The 18,410-nt window shown below is 70.6% G+C and overlaps 1 protein-coding gene across 1 annotated transcript; it reads right to left on the reverse strand.

Annotated features, from left to right (window-relative positions):
• Positions 1 to 3,267: 3,267 nt before the first annotated feature.
• LOC142078076 (cadherin-related family member 5-like) lies at positions 3,268 to 14,316 on the reverse strand. The gene is made up of 12 exons (XM_075140606.1): positions 14,260 to 14,316; positions 12,932 to 13,018; positions 12,720 to 12,830; positions 10,667 to 10,837; positions 10,497 to 10,587; positions 8,843 to 8,949; positions 7,758 to 7,958; positions 6,864 to 6,995; positions 6,009 to 6,087; positions 5,584 to 5,774; positions 4,390 to 4,410; positions 3,268 to 3,681 (listed from the first exon to the last, which is right to left on the reverse strand). The coding sequence occupies exons 1-12, from the start codon at positions 14,314 to 14,316 to the stop codon at positions 3,268 to 3,270; spliced, it is 1,662 nt and encodes a 553-aa protein (XP_074996707.1).
• Positions 14,317 to 18,410: the final 4,094 nt, after the last annotated feature.

Consider the following 18,410-nt stretch of genomic DNA (forward strand, 5'->3'; position numbering starts at 1 on the left):
TATGCCAAAGCCCCCGCCCCCAGCACTGCCCCCCACGGCCCAGACCCCCACGGGCCCCCCCCACGGCACCACCCCCTCCCCGACCCCCCACCCACGGCACAGTCGTCCCCCCCCCAGCACTGCCCTCACGGCACTGACACCCCCCCCCCCCCCACGGCACAGACCCCCACGGCACAGACCCCCACGGTCCCCCCCCCACGGCACAGCTCCCCCACGGCACAGACCCCCACGGTCGTCCCCCCCCCACGACCCAGACCCTCACGGTCCCCCCCCCCACGACCCAGACCCCCACGGTCCCCCCCCCCACGGCACAGACCCCCACGGTCGTCCCCCCCCCCCCGACCCAGACCCCCACGGTCCCCCCACCCACGGCACAGACCCCCACGGCATAGACCCCCCACAGCATAGACACCCTCCCCACGGCACAGCCCCCCACGGCCCCCCCCCCCACGGCACAGCCCCCCCGTGACGCCCCCCGCCCCTACCTGCCCTCCTGGCCGGCCCGCAGCAGCCGGGTGCTGCAGCGCTGCGCCGCCGTCTCGTGGCCGTGTCCCGCGTGGGAGACCCCGACCTCCGTGGGGGACCACGCCGGAGGGTCGGGAGAAGCCTCCATGAAGTGGGAGTGGAGGTCACGCGTGGAGGGGCCGTGGGGGGACAAGGGACACACGACACGGGGGGGGTGCCCGTGTCCCGTGGGGTGCCCGTGGGGGGCCCGGCTGCTCTTGTTGCTCCTTCCTCGGATGGCGTGGGGGGGGGTGTGGGTGTGCGTGGGGGGGACGGCCCCGCCCCCTCGGCTCCGCCCACCCCCCGTGGGAACCCGGTCACGGCACGGGGGAAACTGAGGCACGGGGGGGGGGGGCGGGGGTCGGTCCTGGGGGGGGTGGGTGGGGCGTGGGGGTCGTGTGCCCCCCCCCCCCACGGGCCTTTCTCAGCCGTGGCAGCTGTCGGGGATTAGCGTGGCCGTGGGATTAGCCCGGCTATTTACGGGGGGGAGGGGCGTGGGGGGAGGGGGGCGGCGGCCACGCGCCAAGGTCACGGGCAGCAGCGCCCGGGCTGCTGCCGGCTCCCAGCGCTCCCAGTATAACCCAGTGCACCCCCGTGCTCCCCGTGCTCCCAGTGGCCCCAGTACATCCCAGTACATCCCAGTGCTCCCAGTGCTCCCCAGCACATCCCAGTGCTCCCAGTACAATCCAGTACATCCCAGTGCTCCCAGTACATCCCAGTACAGACCAGTGCTCCCAGTGCTCCCCAGCACATCCCAGTGCTCCCCAGTGTTCCCAGTGCACCCCAGTGCTCCCAGTGCTCCCAGTACATCCCAGTACAATCCAGTACTCCCAATGCTCCCAGTACAACCCAATGCACCCCAGTGTTCCCAGTACATCCCAGTGCTCCCAGTATAACCCAGTACATCCCAGTGCTCCCAGTGCACCCCAGTACATCCCAGTGCTCCCAGTTTAACCCAGTACATCCCAGTGCTCCCAGTACATTCCAGTACATCCCAGTGTACTCCAGTGCTCCCCATATAACCCAGTACAGTCCAGTGCGCCCAGTGCACCCCAGCACATCCCAGTGCTCCCAGTACAATCCAGTGCTCTCAGTGCGCCCCAGCACTCCCCAGTGCATCGCAGCGCTCCCAGTGCTCTCAGTGCACCCCAGCACATCCCAGTGCTCCCAGTAGAATCCAGTGCTCTCAGTGCGCCCCAGCACTCCCCAGTACATCCCAGCGTTCCCAGTGCACCCCAGTACACCGCAGCACACGTCCCCCGCGGTGCCACGCACGTGCCCACCCCCATTTGCACCCAGCCGCGTTACACCCACACGTGGGTCGTCCCCGCCGTCGCACACCCGGGGGGGGGTCACCCGTGGGTGCTCCCCGGCAGACTGTGGGTGCTGTTGTGGGTCCCGCCGGTGGTGACGGTGCCACGGGTGACCCCGTGGGTTGAGTGACAAACACCCGCACAAGCCTCTTAGCGAGAGCCGCCCACGGCCACTCGTGGCCCCGGGGTCACGGGTGGGGGGATGTGCTGGAAGGGCACCCCCCACCCCGGGGACCCCCACGGTACCCCGGGGACCCCGGCAGCCCCATCCCTGCGCCCGGGGACCCCGGGACCTCCGCACGGGCCCCACGGCACCCACGCCCGGGACAGGGGCCCCACGGCACCCACGCCCGGGACAGGGGCCCCACGGCACCCACGCCCCACGCCCGGGCTGCGGGGCACCGCGCGGGCCCTTTAAGGGACGTGGTCAGGATGGCACCGCCCCCCAGGGGGCGTGGCGACTGTGAGCGCGGGAAATGCCACGTGGGGGAGCCCCGGCTTCCCCAGCTGCCAGCGACTCCCAGTGCCCCCCAGTTCATCCCAGTGCCCTCTCAGTGCCCTCCCAGTGCCCCCCAGTTCATCCCAGTGCCCTCTCAGTGCCCTCCCAGTGGCCTCTCAGTGCCTCCCAGTGCCCCCCAGTTCATCCCAGTGCCTTCCAGTACCCCCCCAGGGGAGCAGGTCTGGGAGCTGTAACCTCCCCAGTGCCCTCCCAGTGCATCCCAGTGCATCCCAGTGTCCCCCAGTGCCTCCCAGTGCCCCCCCAGGGGAGCAGGGCTGGGGGCTGTAACCGCCCCGGTGTCTCCCAGTGCCTCCCACTGCTCTCTCAGTGCCCTCCTAATGCTCCCCCCCAGTGCCTCCCAGTGCCCTCCCAGTGACTCCCAGTGCCTCCCCAGTGCCCCCCAGTGCCTTCCAGTGTCCCCCCAGTACATCTCAGTGCCCCCCCAGTGCCTCCCAGGGCCCCCCCCACAGTGCCTCCCAGTGCCTCCCCAGTGCCCCCCAGTGCCTTCCAGTGTCCCCCCAGTACATCTCAGTGCCCCCCCAGTGCCTCCCAGGGCCCCCCCCACAGTGCCTCCCAGTGCCCCCCAGTGTCTCCGAGTGCCCTCCCAGTGCCCTCCCAGTGCCTCCCAGTGCCCGCCCAGTGCATCCCCGTGTCCCCTCAGTGCCCCCCAGTGCCTCCCAGTGCCCTCCCAGTGACCCCCCAGTGCCTCTCCAGTGCCTTCCAGTGTCCCCCCAGTGCATCTCAGTGCCCCCCCAGTGCCTCCCAGTGCCCCCCCAGTGCATCCCCGTGTCCCATCAGTGCCCCCCAGTACCTCCCAGTGCTCTCCCAGTGACCCCCCAGTGCCTCCCAGTGAACCCCGGCCGCAGGGACCCCCGCTGCCTCTCTGCCTCTTTATTGGTGCCAGACCCCCATCCATCCCGCGCCCCCGACTCCCGACCCCTGGACCCCCCCTCAGCACTCGATGGAGTCCTCCAGCAGCTGCAGCAGGGTGGGGGGCACCCTGGGGTCCCCCCCCGCCCCCTCCTCCAGGCTCTCCTCGCTCACCTCCTCCAGCGCCGGCAGCCCCCCCGGGGGGGCCCCCCGCCCCCCCCCCGAGCCGGGGCTGTCCCCCCCCTCCCCGCAGCCCCCCGAGGCCTCACCCAGGCTGGGGGGGCTGGGGGGGGCCGGGGCGGGGGGAGGGGACCCCTCTGGGGACCCCCCCGGCCGCCCCACGGAGTTGGCCTGGGGTTTGGGGGTGGGGGGGGGCTGAGGAGCTGGGGGAGGGGGGGGCGGAGGCGGTGGGGGGGGGCCCTCGCCCCCCTCGCTGTACCCCTCGTTGGGGTAGTAGAGGCTGGGGGGGCTCGGGGACGACTTGCCAGTGGGGACCTGCGGGGGGGGGGACAGAGGGGTCAGTGGGGGGGGCCCCCATACCCCCCCGTACCCCCCCTCACCTCGACCCCCCCGGTACAGGGACACCCCCCCCATGGGACCCTCCCTCTGGCAAAGGAGCCTTCCCCTGGGACCCCTGCTCCGGCACCCCGACCCCCCTGGCACAGGGACCCCTCCAGGGGCCCCCCCAGCACCCCAACCCCTGCCCGGCAGAGGGATCCCCCCCATGGGACCCCTCCCAGCACCCCAACCCCCTCCAGCAAAGGGACCCCCCCATGGGACCCCTCCCAGCACCCTGACCCCCACAGCACAGGGACGCCCCCAAGGGACCCCCAGCCCCAGCACAGGGACCCCCCCATGGGACACCCCCCCGGCACCCTGACCCCCCACCCTGGCACAGAGACCCTCCCCATGGACCGACCCCCCTATGGGACCCCCCCCGGCACCCTGACCGAACCCCGCCATGGACCGACCCCCCTATGGGACCGACCCCCCTCTGGCACCCTGACCCCCCACCCTGACACGGAGACACCCCCACAGACTGACCCCCCCGGCACCCTGACCCCCCCCCCCCGAGCACAAGGACCCCCAGCACCCTTTCGGGGGGCTCAGGGCAGTGTGACACTGTGGGCCCCCCCTCCAGCACCCTTTTGGGGGGGGCTCAGGGCAGCCCCCCACCCGGGGGGTCACCCCCCCCCCACTCACCGGCTGGAACCACCTCAGGCTCTGCGGGGGCGGAGAGGGGCGTCAGGTGGGGAAACTGAGGCACGGGGGGGGCGCATGGGGGAAATCTTGGGGGGGCCCTCCCCAGCCCCCCAAAACTTGGGGACCCCCCCCACCTTCTGAGCCCCCACTCCGAGCTGTGGACCCAGGAGTTCTGGTACTGGGGGGGGGTCTGGGGGAGGTTTTGGGGGTGGGGGTGGGTCTGGGGGTGCAGGGGGGGTGTCTGGGAGTCTGGGGGGTCTGGGGGTCCTGGGAGGGTTTGGGGTGCGGGGGGAGGTCTGGGGTTCTGGGGGTCCAGGGAGAGGATTTGGGGGTCTGGGGGGGGTTGGAGGTCCGGGGGGGGTCTGGGAGCCTGCGGGGGGATGTTGGGGGTCCGGAGGGGGTTTGTGGGGGGAGTCTGGGGGGTGTCTGGGTGTCTTGCGGGGGTTGGGGGGGTTTGCGCATCCAGGGGGTGTCTGGGGGTCTGGGGGGGGCTTGGGGTGCAGGGGGGGTCTGGGGGTCCTGGGGAGGTTTGGGAGTCTGGGTGGGTGTTTGAAAGTGCAGGGGGGGTTTGGGAGTCCGGGGGGGTCTGGGGGTTTGGGAGGGGTTTGGGGGTGCGGGGGGGCGGTCTGGGCATCCAGAGGGGGCAGTCTGGGGGGGAGTTGGGGGTCTGGGGGGGTCTGTGTGTCCATGGGGTGTATCTGGGGGTCCGGGGGAGTCTGGGGGGGGTCTGGGGGTGCGGGGGTGTGTGTCTGAGAGTCTGGGGGGGTGTTGGGAGTCCTGGGGGGGTTTGGGGGTCTGGGGAGGGGTCTGGGGTTCCGAGAGGGGGTTTCAGGGTGAGGGGGGAAGTCTGGGGTTCTGGGGGTCCGCGGGGGGTCTGGGGACGGTTTGGGGGTCCGGGGAGGGTCTGGGGGGGCTCTGGGAGTCCAGAGGGGTCTGAGGGGTGTTTGGGGGTGCAGGGGGAGTTTTGGGGTCTGGGGGAGGGTTTGGGGGTCCGGGGGCCGTGTCTGGGAGTCTGGGGGGGGGTTGGGGGTCCGGTGGGGGGTCTGCAAGCCTAGGGGGGGGGGTTGGGGGTCCAGGGGGGAGTTTGGGGGTTTGGGAGGGGAGTCGGGGAGGGATCTGGGGGTCTGAGGGGGGGTGTTGGGGGTCCAGGGGGAGGGGTTGGGGGGGCAGGGAGGGCTTTTGGGGGGCCCCTACCACGTTGGGGTGCTTCTCGATGGCCAGGGCCGCCCGGTCGGCCGTCTCCTGCTGCCGCTGGCGCTTCTTCATCGCCCTCATGATGAGGAAGAGGATGGCGGCGGTGAGGAGCAGCAGGGCCCCCAGCACCCCCGCCAGCACCCCCGTGTTCAGGGGGCTGCGGCCCGGCCCCTCCGAGGGGTCCCGGGGGGCTGCGGGGAGAGGCGAGAGTCGGGGGGGGGCACGCTGTGGGGGGCTGGGGGTGGTGGGGGGGGTCCCAGTGCCCCCCCAGGAGGGGACTTTGAGGGGGTCGTGGTGTTATGGGGCAGGAGGGGACCCATCATGGGGGGGTCCCAGTGCCATAGGGCAGGAGGGGACCTGGGGGGGGTCCCGGTGCCGTGGGGCAGGAGGGCCCCCCCGGTGGGCACAGGGACCCCCCTCCGTACCCGCCTGCCCCGGCCACAGCACCTCCAGCTCCACCGTGGTGTTCGAGGTCTCCCCCGACTCCTCGTCCCTCGCCAGCACCTGGGGACACGGTGGCACGGGGGAGGGGGGGACAATGGGGGGACAACGACACCCAGGGCCCCCCGCGCACCCCTGGGTTCCCCCCCAGCTCGGCACGGGGCCACCGCCCAGCCGTGAGACCTGAGGGGGGGTCCCCGGGTCCCCTGGGGGTCTGGGTCCACCCGTGCCACCCCCCCGGGGTCCCTCCTGCCCCACAGGTGCTACCCTGGGGGTGGTCCCATGGGTGCCCCCCCTGGGGTCGGTCCCTGGTTTCATCCCCCGTTGCCCCCCCCGGGTGCCACCTCCAGCTCCCCACAGCGTCCCCCCCATGTCCCCATCCCCACCATGCCCCCCAGCCCCCAGTGCCCCCCAACCCCCAGTGCCCCTCCAGCCCGCCGGTGCCCCCCCTGGTGCCCCCAATCCTGGAGCCCCCCAGCCCCCGGTGTTCCCCCAGCCCCTGGAGCCCCCCAGTGCCCCCCAGCCCCCCGTGTTCCCCCAGCCCCTGGAGCCCCCCAGTGCCCCACAGCCCCCAGTGCCCCTCCAGCCCCCCGGTGCCCCCCCGGTGCTCCGCACTCCCAGTGACCCCCGGCCCCCTGGTGCCCCTGAGCCCCTGGTGCCTCCCAGTGCCCCTGGAGACCCCCAGCCCCCAGTGCCCCCCAGCCCCTGGAGCCCCCCAGTGCCCCCCAGCCCCCAGTGCTCCCCAGCCCCTGGAGCCCCCCAGTGCCCCCCAGCCCCCAGTGCCCCTCCAGCCCGCCGGTGCCCCCCCCCGGTGCCCCCCCAGTGCCCCCCGTGCCCACCTGCAGGCGGTGGCTCTGCCCGGGGCGCAGGCGGTCGGCGCGGGCCACCAGCAGCCCGTTGGGCATCACCTGGAAGAGCTGGCTGTGGTTGGCACCGGGGCGCAGGCTGTACCGCACCTGGGGGTTCACACCCTGCGGGGGCACCGGCCTGAGCCCCCTGCCCGCACCCCTGCCCGCACCCCCTGCCTGCACCCCTGCCTGCAACCCCTACCTGCATCCCCTGCCCACATCCCCTGCTCACATCCCCTGCCTGCTCCCCTGCAAACATCCCCTGCCCGCACCCCTGCCCGCTCCCCTGCCCGCACAACCCTGCCTGAATCCCTTGCCTGTATCCCCTGCCTGCATCCCCTGCCCACACCCCTACCCGCTCCCCTGCCTGAGCCCCCTGCCCGCACCCCTGCCTGCAACTCTTACCTGCATCCCCTGCCCACATCCCTGCCCACAATCCCCTGCCCACACCCCTGCCCGCATCCCTTGCCCACTCCCCTGCCTGCACCCCTGCCCGCATTCCCTGACCATACCCCTGCCCACATTCTCTGCCCACACCCCTGCCCGCACCCCTGCCCACACAACCCTGCCCAAATCCCTTGCCTGCATCCCTGCCTGCACCCCCTGCCCACATCCCCTGCCCACAACCCCCTGCCTGGATCCCCTGCCTGCAACCCTGCCCGCAACCCTGCCTGCAGCCCCTACCCCCACCCCTGCCCCACCCCTGCCTACACCCCTGTCCACACCCCTGCCCACACCCCTGCCTGCAGCCCTGCCTGCACCCCTGCCCGCATCCCCTGCCCGCATCCCCTGCCCACACCCCTGCCCGCGCCCCTGCCCGCATCCCCTGCCCGCATCCCCTGCCCGCACACCTGCCCGCTCCCTGCCCGCGCCCGGCTCACCCACCTCGGGGAAGTCGGGGTCGTGGGCGCGCAGGGCCAGCACGTGGCCACCGAAGGTGAGGAGGAGGGCGGCCTCGCGGGCGCCGGCGGGGACGAAGGCCCGGTATGTCGGGCGGGCGAAGCGCGGCGGGTGCCGGTTGGCGGCCAGCACCCGCACCACCGCCTGCGTCACCGCGTACTTGTTGGCGTCGTTCACCTGCGAGGCCTGGGGGGGGGGGGGGGCACCCGCTGCCACCCGGCGTCCTGCACCCACGGGTGCCGCCTGGCACCGCCCCGGCGCCAGGGGTGTCCCCCACCCCCGGGCACCACCCACCGCCCCGGGCATCCCCCACCTTGCTGTGCCCCCGTCTCCCCAGCATCCTTCACCCCGGGCACCCCCCATCTCCCCGGGCACCCCCATCTCCCTGGGTACCCCCCACCCAAGACATCCCCCATCTCCCCGGGCACCCCCATCTCCCCGGGCACCCCCATCTCCCTGGGTACCCCCCACCCAAGACATCCCCCATCTCCCCGGGCACCCCCATCTCCCCGGGCACCCCCATCTCCCTGGGTACCCCCCACCCAAGACATCCCCCATCTCCGTGGGCACCCCCATCTCCCTGGGTACCCCTATCTCCCCAGATATCCCCCATCTACCTGAGCATCCTTCACCCTGGGTACCCCCATTTCCCCAGACATCTCTCACCCTGGGCACCCCCATCTCCTCGGGCACCCCCATCTCCTCAGGTACCCCCATCTCCCCAGGCATCCTTCACCCCAGGTACCCCCCATCATCTCCCTGGGGCCCCCCATCTCCCTGGGCATCCTTCACCCCGGGTACCCCCATCTCCCTGGGTCTCCCTCCCCCTGGGCACCCCCATCTCCCCAGGCATCCTTCACCCCAGGTACCCCCCATCTCCCCGGGTACCCCCATCTCCCCGGGCACCCCTCACCCCAGGTACCCCCCATTTCCCTTGGTATCCCTTACCCTGGGTTCCCCCATTTCCCTGGGCATCCTTCCCCTCAGGTACCCCCATCTCCCTGGCTACCCCCCATCTCCCCAAGCATCCTCCCCCTGGGTACCCCCCCAGACCCCCCCCCGGCCCCCACCATGACGCTGAGGCTGATGGCGGGGGTGCTGCGGCTGCTCTCCACGGCCCGCAGCAGCGTGATGGCCCCCGTCGTGTTGTCGATGTGGAAGCGGCCGCTCTCCCGGCCTGGGGGGGGGGGGGGCCGGGGCTGAGCTGGGGACCCCCAGCCCCCCACCCCCCCACCCCCCGGGGCCCCTCATCCCCCTCCCCGCCGCAGGGCATCCCTGGGGGGGTCTCCAATGTGTCCCCCCTGCATGTTCATACCTGCACCCCCAGGGCTGGGAGGCTCCCCCCCTTATTTTGGAAGGGCCCCCCCCCATTTGGGGGACACACATGGGGGGGTGTTATTAACACTTTGAGCACCAATATGGGGGGGTTTAAACCCTCAGGTGCTGGAGCACCCTTGGGTGTGCCAGGGCATGACCCCCCCCCCCCCCGCCCCGGTCACCCATAATGGGGGGGATTAGGGGGCCCCCCCCAGCTTGATCCCTTTATGCAATTTGCACCCGCGGGGCCCCATTGGATCCTGGCAATTGGATTGTGCTGGCACCGGCCCCCCCGGCATGGACCCCCCCGGCACGGACCCCCCCGGCACGGACCCCCCCGGCATGGACCCCCCGGCACGGACCCCCCCGGCACGGACCCCCCCAGCATGGACCCCTCTGGCACGGACCCCCCCGGCATGGACCCCCCGGCACGGACCCCCCTGGCACTGCCTGCCCCAGGGACTGGGGGGCGCAGGGGGGCCACTGGCCCTGTGAACCCCCCCAACCCCAGGCACTGCTGCTTGCTCTGCCCACTCATGTCCATGCCCACTCATGTCCCTGCCCACCCATGTCCATGTGTCCATGCCCACCTGTGCCCGTGCCCACCCATGTCTGTGTGTCCATGCCTATGTGTTCCTGCCCACCCATGCCCACCCATGTCCATGCCCACTTGTCCATTCCCACCCACGCCCATGTGTCCCTGCCCACCCATGGCCACCCATGTCCATGCCCACTTGTCCATTCCCACCCACGCCCATGTGTCCCTGCCCACCCATGTCCGTGTGTCCCTGCCCACCCATGTCCATGTGTCCACGCCCACCCATGTCCCTGCCCACTCATGCCCACGTGTCCATGTCCCCCCATGTCCGTGTGTCCATGCCCACCTGTGCCCATGCCCACCCATGTCTGTGTGTCCATGTCCGTGTGTCCATGCCTATGTGTTCCTGCCCACTCATGTCCATGTGTTCATGCCCACCCATGTCCGTGTGTCCATGTCCGTGTGTCCATGCCCACCTATGCCCATATGTCCATGTCCGTGTGTCCCTGCTCACCCATGTCTGTGTGTCCATGCCCACCCATCCACGTGTCCATGTCCACCCACGCCCATGTGTCCATGCCCACCCATCCATGCCCACCCATGTCTGTGTCTCCATGCCCACCCACGCTCATGTGTCCATGCCCACCCATGCCCGTGTGTCCACATCTGTGTCTCCATGCCCATATCCACGTGTCCATGCCCACCCATGTCCGTGTGTCCACATCTGTGTCTCCATGCCCATATCCACGTGTCCATGCCCACCCATGTCCGTGTGTCCACATCTGTGTCTCCATGCCCATATCCACGTGTCCATGCCCACCCATGTCCGTGTGCCCCTGCCCACATGCCCCTGCCCGCCCTGCCCGTACCTGCCAGCAGGGAGTAGGTGATGGCCGCCCTCAAGCCCCTGTCCCCGTCCTCGGCGTAGACGGAGCCGGGGCTGAAGCTCAGGGGACCCCCCTGGGGGGGACACGGCCAGCTCAGCCCCACGGGACCCTCAACCGCGTCCACCCCCCCCCCGGTGTCCCCGTGTCCCCACCTGGAGCTGGCCCTCGGTGACGTTGGCGGTGTAGACGGGGCTGGTGCAGACGGTGAGGCCGTGGTGGGTGCGGGGGGTGCAGGGCAGGAACTGGGGGTACTGGTCGTCCCCGTCCAGCACGTTCACCCGGACGCGGGCGGAGGCGTTGAACCGCTCCTTGGTGTTCATCTCCTGGGGGACGGAGGGATGGACGCCGTGGGGGCAGAGAGCTCCCCCACCCTGCTGTGGGGCAAGCCCTGCCCGCCCTGCCTGCGCTGCCTGCACTGCCTGCCCTGCCTGCCCTGCCTGCCCTGAGCCCTGCCTGCCCTGAGCCCTGCCTGCCCTGCCCGCCCTGCCTGCACTGCTTGCCCTGCCTGCCCTGCCCGCCCTGCCTGCCCTGAGCCCTGCCTGCCCTGAGCCCTGCCCGCCCTGCCTGCGCTGCCTGCACTGCCTGCCCTGCCTGCCCTGCCCGCCCTGCCTGCCCTGAGCCCTGCCTGCCCTGAGCCCTGCCTGCCCTGCCTGCACTGAGCCATGCCTGCCCTGAACCCTGCCTGCCCTGCCTGCATTGCCTGCCCTGCCCGCCCTGCCTGCCCTGCCAGCCCTGCCAGCCCTGCCAGCCCTGCCTGCCCTGAGCCCTGCCTGCCCTGAGCCCTGCCTGCACTGCCTGCACTGCCTGCACTGCCCGCCCTGCCTGCCCTGAGCCCTGCCAGCTGGGGAACGGGAGGGGTGCTGCCCAGCCAAGCACAGGGACCCCTCGACACAGGGCCCCCCCAGCATGGGGACCCCCAGGGGACAGGGACCCCCAGGCACAGGGACCCCCATGGGACAGAGACCCCTGTGGCACAGGGACGCCCACACACAGGGACCCCCAGGCACAGGGACCCCCATGGGACAGGGACCCCCCCAGCACAGGGACCCCCAGGCCCAGGGACCCCCATGGGACAGGGACCCCCCCAGCACAGGGACCCCCAGGCCCAGCCAGAAACGGGGTCAGCAGCTCAGGGCACAGGAGGGTCCCCGAGGTCCCAGCCCCTGGGCAGGGGGTGCCGGTGGGTGGGTGGGTGCCCCACCCCGGCAGTGCCCACTGGCACGGGGGGGGCGGGCGCCAGGTGCCCATTAGGGAAATGAGGGGGATTGAGGGCAGGTGCCGGGGGCTGACGAGATCACGTCACCCCCAATTAGCGGGGCCGGCGGGGATCGGCCGGCGGGCACGGCAGGGGGCACGGGGGGGGCACGGCAGGAGAATGAGGGATGTGGGGACACGGAGTGGGCACGAGGACCCCAGACCCACAGCAGTGGGGCTGCAGGTGAAGATGGCAGGGAGGTGGGGGACACAAGGACATGGGGTGGAGATGGCACGGGCAGAGGGGACACAGGGACAGGGGGTGGGCACAGGGGACACGGCATGTCCACGAGGACCCCAGACCCAGGGCAGCGGGGCTGCATGGACATGGGGTGGAGATGGCAGGGACGTGGGGACGCAGGGACATGGGGTGGGAATGGTATGGGCATGAGGGGTCATGGGGACACGGGGTGGGCACGAGGACCCCAGACCCAGGGCAGCGGGGCTGCATGGACATGGGGTGGAGATGGCAGGGACGTGGGGACGCAGGGACATGGGGTGGGAATGGTATGGGCATGAGGGGACATGGGGACACGGGGTGGGCACGAGGACCCCAGACCCACAGCAGTGGGGTTGCGTGGACACGGGGTGGGAATGGTATGGGCATGAGGGGGCACAGGGTTGGCACAAGGACCCCAGCCCCACAGCAGTGGGGCTTCACGGGGTGGAGGTGGCAGGGACAGGAGGGGACGCAGGGACATGGGGTGGGAATGGTATGGGCATGAGGGGTCATGGGGACACGGGGTGGGCAGGAGGACCCCAGACCCAGGGCAGCGGGGCTGCATGGACATGGGGTGGAGATGACACGGACACGCGGGGACGCAGGGACATGGGGTGGGCGGAAGGGCCACGGCACATCCACCAGGTCCCCACCCCCACGTCAGCGGGTCGGAGCGGGCAGGGTGCGGGCAGGGTGCGGGCAGGGGTTCCCGCCAGTGGCGGGGGGCTCACCACGGCGGTGACCACCACCTCCAGCTGCTGCCTGCTCTCGAAGTCGAGGGCGCGCGCCAGCACCACCTTCCCGCTGTTGGGCAGGTCGATGCGGAAGAACCTGGCGTCGGGCTGGGGGGCCGGGCGGGGGGCTCAGCGCCGGCAGATGGCCCCGGCCCCCCGCCGCCCCCGCGCGGCCTCGCGTCCCCCCTCATCCCCGCCCCCGGGCTCACCGAGGCCGTGTCGATGACGTACATCAGCGTGTCCCCGTCGGCGTCCTCCGCCTCCGTGCTGAACACCACCGAGTGCACGGCCGCCAGCTGACGGCGCCGAACCGTCACCACCGGCACCCAACGGCACCCCCAAACACACCCCGGTGCCCCCAAACCCACCTGGGTGTCCCCATCCCTCTTGGGGGTCCCTGTCCTACTTGGGTGTCCCCATCTCCTCTTGGATGACCCCATTCCTCTTGGGTGTCCCCATCCCCTCCTGGGTGTCCCCATCTCCTCTTGGGTGACCCCAGCCCTCCATGGGTATCCCCACCCCTCTTGGGTATCTCCATCTCCTCTTGGGTGTCCCCATTCCTCTTGGGTGTCCCCATCCCCTCCTGAGTGTCCCCATCTCCTCTTGGGTGACCCCAGCCCTCCATGGGTATCCCCATCCCTCTTGGGTATCTCCATCTCCTCTTGGGTGTCCCCATTCCTCTTGGGTGTCCCCATCCCCTCCTGGGTGTCCCCGTCCCTCTTGGGTGTCCCTGTCCCTCCTGGGTGTCCCCGTCCTTCCTGGACACCCCACCTTCTCCCAGCGCCAGCCCTGTCCCCGTCCCCACCATCCCTATTCCCATCCCTGTCCCTGTCCCCATTCCTGTCCCAGTGCCCATCCCTGTCCCCATGGCCATGCCTGTGATGCTCCCATCCTGGTGCCCGTCCCTGCCACCGTGACCGTGACCGTGACCATGCCTGTCCCCATCTCTGTCCTGATCTTCATCCCCATCCCCAATCCATGCCCATGGCCATCCTTGTCCCGGTGCCCATCCTCATCCCTGTCACCGTGACCATGGCCACGCCTGTCCCCATCTCCATCCCCATCCCCAATCCATGGCCATCCTTGTCCCAGCACCATCCCTGTCACCATGATCATGACCATGCTTGTCCCCATCCCTGTCCCCATGCCCATGCCTGCAACCATCCCTTGTCCTGGTGGCCATCTCCATCTCTGTCCCCTTCCCTGTCACCATGACCATGACCATGCCTGTCCCCACCTCTGGCCCCATCACCATCTCCATCCCTGTCCCCAATCCATGCTCATGGCCATCCCTGTCCCAGCACCCATCCCCATCCCTGTCACCATGACCATCACCGTGCCTGTCCTCCTCTCTGTCCCCATCCCCATCCCCGTCCTCGTCCCCAATCCATGCCCATCCCCATCCCTGTCACCATGACCATGCCCATGCCCATGCCCATGCCTGTCCCCACCTCTGGCCCCATCCCCATCTCCATCCCCATCCCCAATCCATGCCCATGGCCGTCCTTGTCCTGGTGCCCATCCCCATCCCTGTCACCATGACCATGACCATGACCATGACCATACCCATGCCTGTCCCCACCTCTGGCCCCATCCCCGCCTCCATCCCCATCCCCAATCCATGCCCATGCCCATCCCTGTCCCCCTCTCCGTCCCCGTCCCCATCCCGGCACCTCGCTGACGTTGTGGGTGAGGTCGGTGGCCCCCTGGAAGTGGGGCCTGTTGTCGTTCTCGTTGAGGACCTGGACGATGATCCGGTACTCGACCTGCCGGGGGGCACGGTGGGGGGACACAGGGTGGGACCATGCCCCATGGAGCACCCGGCGCCCCTTGGGGTCCCCACGGGCGCGATGGCCGTACCGGGGAGAAGCCGTCCTCAGTGCACGTCAGGGCCACCATCAGCACCGGGGACTCCAGCTCCTGCAAGGGATGGGGCGTTGGGCAGGGACATGGGGTGGGGGGGGGGCTGCCCCACAGGGACACCCCCGAGGGGGTCCCCACCCAGGGGGGTGCGGGAGGGATGGAGGATGGACCCAGGATGGACCCAGGTGGCTGGAGGATGGATGAAGGATGGATGGAGGATGGATGAAGAATGGACGGATGGAGGATGGATGGAGGATCCCAGGAGGATGGGTGCAGGTGGACCCAGGATGGACACAGGCAGATGGATGGAGGATGGATGGAGGATGGACACAGGATGGATGGAGGATGGACACAAGTAGATGGATGGATGATGGATGGAGGATGGATGGAGGATGGATGGAGGATGGATGGAGGATGGATGGAGGATGGACGCAGGATGGACACAGGATGGATGGAGGATGGATGGAGGAAGACAGGGGTTGGACACAGGTGGACACAGGGTAGACGCAAGTGGATGGAGGATGGACACAGGATGAATGGAGGATGGACACAGGATGGACACAGGTGGATGGAGGATGGATGGAGGATGGACATAGGACGGACACAGGTGGATGGAGGATGGATGAAGGATGGGTGTGGGTGGACCCAGGATGGACACAGGCAGATGGATGGAGGATGGATGGAGGAGGAACACAGGTGGATGGAGGATGGATGAAGGATGGACACAGGATGGATGCAGGTGGATCCAGGATGGATGGAAGATGGATGGAGGAGGGACAGGCAGATGCAGGATGGAGACAGGTGGGTGTAAGATGGACACAGGCGATTGGTGGATGGATGGAGGATGGACAGGGGATGGGTGCAGGCGGAGGCACGATGGGTGCAGGATGGAGGCGAGACGGAGGCAGGATGGATGGAGGATGGAGGTAGGATGGGCAGAAGATGGATGGAGGATGGAGGTAGGATGGGCAGAAGATGGATGGAGGATGGGGGCAGGATGAGCAGAAGATGGATGGAAGATGGAGGTAGGATGGGCAGAAGATGGATGGAGGATGGAGGTAGGATGGGCAGAAGATGGATGGAGGATGGAGGCAGGGTGGTCAGAGGATGGATGGAGGATGGAGGCAGGTGGACGCACGATGGAGGCAGGTGGACACAGGATGGATGGAGGATGGAGGACGATGCGGTGGTCCAGGGTGGTGGCAGCACCTCGCGGTCCAGCGCCCGCCCAGCCGAGACGTTGAGCCGCACGCTGCGGCCGTCCAGGTAGAACCACGTGGCGTCGGCGCCGGCCAGGCAGAGCTGGAGGCCGGCGCTGCCCGCGTCCCCCGCCGCCGGCAGCCGGGCCACCAGGCTCCCGTGGGCGCTGTTCTCCGCGATCTCCGTGAACAGGTTCCCGAAGCCGCTGCACCCGTCGCCCCGGGCTGCCGCCACCGCCGCGGGGTCAGGGACGGGGACACGCGCCCGGCCACCCCCTGTCCCCCTGCCCATGGGGTGCACGTCCCCGGGGGTCCCCAGCCCCTTGGTCCCCACATCGCATGTCCCCATCCCCAGGTCTCCATGCCTTAAGGTCCCCATGTCCCCATCTCCAGGGTCCCCGCTCCCAGCTTCCCACACCCTTCCCGGTCCCCATGCCTGTAGGTCACCATCACCCATGTCCCACTCCCCGGACCCCCATCTCCAGGTCACTGGTGTCCCCCTGGGTCCCCACCCTTGGGTCCCCATGCCCTTGGGTCCCCATCTCTCATGGTTGCCACCTCCAGGGTCTCCATCCCCACGGTCACCATCTTTGGGTCCCATTCTCTGGTGACCCCATCCCCTGGGTCCCCACCCTTGGGTCCCTATGCCCTTGGGTCCCCATCTCTCATGGTTGCCACCCCCAGGGTCTCCATCCCCAGGGTCCCCATCTCCAGTGTCCCCATTCCCTGGTGACCCTGTCCCCTGGGTCCCCACCCTTGGGTCCCCATGCCGTTGGGTCCCCATCTCTCATGGTTGCCACCCCCAGGGTCCCCATCCTCAGGGTCCCTACCTTTGGATCCCCATCTCCAGTGTCCCCATTCCCTGGTGACCCCATCCCCTGGGTCCCCACCCCCAGGGTCCTGGTGGTCCAGGTCACCGTCCCCACCAGTCACCGGCTCCCTCCCAGCCCTGTGCCCCCACCCGTCGCCGGTGTCCCCAGCGTCCCCGGTGCCACCCCTGCCCGTCCTCACCTGTGGCCAGCTGCAGCGCCAGGCAGGCAGCCAGGAGGGCCGGGCAGGACGGTGCCGCCATGGGGACCGGGGACGGGGACGGGGCCCTCGGTGGCAGCCTGCAGCCGGGGGGGGGGAAGGAGCGGGGCTGGCACCCCCGGCGCTGTGTCCCTGTCCCCTGCCCCCTCCATGTCCCATCAGCCACGGTCCCACGCCTGCCATCCCCAGGTCCCCATCTGTGTCACCTGGGGCACAAGTGCCCTTGCCCACGTCCCCATCCCTGTCCCCATCCCCTTCCCCTGGGGTCTCCATGTCCCCACCCCTGGGTCTCCATCCCCAGGGTCCCCTTCCCCTGGGGTCCCCAGCCCTGTCCCCATCCCCTTCCCCTGGGGTCTCCATGCCCATGTCCCCACCCCTGGGTCTCCATCCCCTGGGTCCCCTTCCCCTGGGGTCCCCATCCCTGTCCCCATCCGTGGGTCCCCTCCCTATGGGTCCCCATGTCCATGTCCCCGTCTCTGTCCCCACCTGTGGGTCCCCACCCCTGTCCCCACCCCTGAGTCTCCATCCCTGGGGTCCCCAACCCCAGGACCCCATGTTTGGGTGCCCATGACTGTGTCCCCAGCCCTATGTCCCCTTCCCCTTGGGACCCCATCCCTGTCCCCATCCTTTTCCCCAGCCCTGTCCCCATCCCTGGGTCCCATCTTTGGGTGCCCCTGTCCCCAGGGTGTCCCCGGGGTGTCCCCGGGGTGTCCCCGTCCCCAGTGGTCTCACCGGCCTCGGTGGCTGGGGGTCGGCCGGGCCCCGGCGATGCGGGGGGCGATGCGCCCGCGCCAGGCCGGCACCGCTCCCTGCGCGACAGCCGTGTCCCCCGTGTCCCCCCCGTGTCCCCCTCCCGCCATGGGGTCCGCGGGGGTGGGGGGTCCCCCAGCCCTCCCCGCCTGTGGGGGTGGGGACCACATGGCCCCCCCCGCTGCCCCGCCCCCCAGCCAGGTGCTGGTCCTCCCCCCCACCCCCCAATTAGGTAATTAGGGCAGGGGGAGGGGGGGGCTCTCCCCATCTGCCACCCCGACCCCCCCCCCCGGCACCGGGATGGGGGGGGGTGTCCCCCCATCCTGCCCCCCCCAGTTGGGGGGCAGAGGGTGTCCCCACCCTCACCCCGGGGGTCCCTCAGGGTGCCCCCCCCGCCCTGCCGCGGCCAGACCCCCCCCTCCGAGGGTGGGACCCCCCCGCGCAGGGGACCCAGCCGTCCGGGGTCCCCCCCCGGGCAGCGCCCAACACCCCCCCCCGCCCCGGGACCCCTCCCCGGGGTGCGGCCCCCCCCCGCGCCCCCCTGCGCCCCCCGCCCCCCCTCACCTGCCGGCGCCGCCGCCCCCGGCGCTGCTGCCCGAGCCCGGCCGGGACGGGGGGGGCGGGTCACGGGGCGGCCTGAGCCCGGGGGGCGGGGCCCTGCCTGCACCGGGCCCTGCCTGCACCGCCCTGCCTGCACCGCCCTGCCTGCACTGTCTGCCCTGCCTGCACCGGGCCCTGCCTGCACCGCCCTGCCTGCACTGCCTGCACCGAGCCCTGCCTGCACCACCCTGCCTGCACTGCCTGCCCTGCCTGCACCGGGCCCTGCCTGCACCACCCTGCCTGCACC

This window comes from Calonectris borealis, chromosome 1 (genome assembly GCF_964195595.1).
Source record: "Calonectris borealis chromosome 1, bCalBor7.hap1.2, whole genome shotgun sequence".
Taxonomy (NCBI): Eukaryota; Metazoa; Chordata; class Aves; order Procellariiformes; family Procellariidae; genus Calonectris; species Calonectris borealis.